This window comes from Euprymna scolopes, chromosome 22, assembly GCF_053919585.1.
Source record: "Euprymna scolopes isolate OS-2025 chromosome 22, ASM5391958v1, whole genome shotgun sequence".
NCBI classification, from domain to species: domain Eukaryota; kingdom Metazoa; phylum Mollusca; class Cephalopoda; order Sepiida; family Sepiolidae; genus Euprymna; species Euprymna scolopes.
The window spans coordinates 71,256,162-71,258,829 of NC_136503.1; the positions used below are offsets into that span (position 1 = coordinate 71,256,162).

Sequence of the window (2,668 nt, forward strand, 5' to 3'; positions counted from 1 at the left end):
TCTGGTTTGAGGACAGAGCTTGGTCAGAGCTGCTTCCTGTAGCACAGTATTCTATTATTCGTAATCCTGAAGCAGACCGAGTGTTATTCACACTGCTTTGTAGGATTCATGGCTGACATTGTTGACTATGAGAAGGTATCTAAAACTCTTTTCCCCCTTACAATGGTCGTGATGGAGGAGTATTCTGAGATAGAAATAATCTCCACTCAATGGATGCATAGTGTGAAGCCTGCCAATTATACGTTGATGTCCTCTCTGTTGCTTGTTCCATTTACCGTTTTTCCAGACAAAGTGCTTGGGGAAGTCTACATACTTGATCTGGATTTTTGGGTTATCTTTATTGTAGGCAAAGAAAACTGTGAGTTCTGTGGATTTGGCTGCCTGCCGGGCTTCATTGGCTTCCTGACCTTGTTCGAAAGGGATGCATTGCTCTCCTTCAAGATGAACCTGGAGGGTCTGGACAGCTGGGTAGGGCTAGTGATCTCAAACTCAAATAGTCTCCAACAGGCCTCATGTGCTCCAACAGATCTGAGATTCTGGTATTCCTTCACCTTATTGTATTCATCCTGGAGCTTAGCCATAGCCCTGTCTGATCCCTTGGTAACATATTTGAAAACGTATTTGGCAGCCATTGGTGAGACACAGGCTTCTACATTGTATATGAACCTGGTAATTAAGCAACAGGTATGGATTGTAGGTACTATCCAGCTGTTGTCAATGGTTTTATTTCGAACCTCCACTGCCCTACCTCCATTCCCTGGTGGTCTCCGTCTGTAGATGAGATAGAAGGCATTGCTATTCCAATGTGTCACTTCTGAGATTTGTTTGGGGAAGCCTTTTTGACACTGATTGCCTTGCTGTCTACAGGCTTCAGTGCAGTTGTGAACCATGTTATGGATCACTAACTGTTCAAGTAATCTGGCTTGTTCCCTCTGCTGTCCTTCTGGAAATGTAGCTGGGTCTGGTGGCAGCTCAGCTGCGATGACCTGGTCAACTTCATCGGCAGTGTGCAGTCTGTCTTGCTCTTGGAGTATGGAGAGGATGTGGGAGTGAGGAAGGCCTCTCTTCTGGAATTCGACCACATCCACTTGGCCAGACCTTCTACCCATGATCTTGGCACTGATAAAATCGTTCATCAGCTCCTTTCGCTTCAGATTGAACACCATAGTCACAGTCAGTTTTGTAGCTTTTGGTTGGGGAGGAGAGAGTGCGTGATTTCAGACCACTGAGGGTTACATGTAAATGTAATTAAAAGGTCCCGTTTGTGGTATTCCCTTGCAATAGTCACTGCATTTTGGAAGTCCTGCTGCATATATAGTGGACTGTGATGGTGGCAGGATGACTTTTCTTCCTGGTCTGATATCATCTGGATTGTTAGCTGTGGCAACATCTTCGCACAGTCTTGTGTATTTCTGACTTCCGATTGTGCTCAATGTAGATGAGCCTTTGATTTTCTACCTTAGCGTAACTGACGGAAAGGTACTCTTGGAAAAGCTTGTTCCCTCTCAAAAGAATGTTAGGATTGCTGAGGCGATACTGAATGTGGAATGAATAAAATTAGAGAGGTGACAGATTTTTCCTGACTCCCCTAGATGCCAGCCATCAGTTCCAGTAGGAAAGAGAATGACAAAATGAAGAGGATCTGCCGATCTGTGAGTGTCAAGTATCTCTCTGATTCCCCCACCCCTGAGAAGCACTGAGAAGCTTCTTCTTTCTACTGTCTCATCGCTTATCAGGACTGAGGTTTATTTCAGACCTAGGTTGTATCTCCTTGAGTGCTCTTCAGTGGGTCGTCCAGCACCAGATTTAAGTGTTGCGGATGCTCTTTGTGGAGGATCTGACAGGCCATCTTAAAGTCATGGGTATAACGGTTCCAGTCTCTCAGATGCTGCTGAAGAATATCAATGAGGTTCTAGAGAATCTGCTTTTCATGGGCAATAGCTGATGCTGGTAGGGTCATAGTAACTAGCCTGACTTCATTATCTTTTTTGCGTAATCAGGGTCCAGGACATAAAGCTGGGCAAATGTGGGTTCTTGTCTTACACATGGCTGCAGTCCTCCCATCAGTATGGATACCTTTCCTTGTATGGTGACTGTCGTTTGCCATTCATGATGTCCAGGTAGTCCTGGTAGATGATCGACTTTGAGACAGGCCATTGTAAGGGAATTGTTTATCTGCCTAGTGTACTTGAGGAAGCATGCAAAGTAGGGATGATTTCCTTCCCAAAGCTGTTTCAATGGATCAGGATGATCAGGGAATGTGGGTGGGGCAACATTTCCGTTCTTACAACACACGCCTCTTGCTTCATTTTTCCATTTAATCACATGACAACTTTGGCATACTGTGGCCAATGGGGAGGCTGCGCTGTCTTCAGTGATGGGAGATCCAACACTGGAGTAGGAAAACAATTGGTCTCTTGAGAGGATGTTTTCAGCGGCGCATGCTTTATTGTAAGCAAGACCTAGTTGTTTTCTCTGGTGCTCTCGCCGATCAGCTGTCTGTATTCTGTTCTGATCAAACCATAAACTCCTGGTTTGTAGTGATTCCCCTCGCCTCGTATTAGCAGTGGCCTCCCGATCCTCTTGCAGTCGTTTGTCCCTGGTATGTGGTGCCTCCTGTCGCCTCGCATCAGCTGTGACCTCTCGATGTTTTGACGCCTTTCATCCT

General features: G+C 45.6%; 1 protein-coding gene across 1 annotated transcript; it reads right to left on the minus strand.

The window, feature by feature from the left end:
- Positions 1 to 305: 305 nt before the first annotated feature.
- On the minus strand, positions 306 to 1,166 carry LOC145243722 (uncharacterized). Its single transcript, XM_080106774.1, has one exon. It carries the CDS (start codon positions 1,164 to 1,166, stop codon positions 306 to 308), a length of 861 nt encoding a protein of 286 aa, XP_079962900.1.
- Between the last annotated feature and the right edge of the window lie 1,502 nt (positions 1,167 to 2,668).

Coding starts and splice junctions, on each gene's coding strand:
- LOC145243722 (XM_080106774.1), bottom strand. CDS start 1,166: ATGGTGTTCAATCTGAAGCGAAAGGAGCTGATGAACGATTTTATCAGT.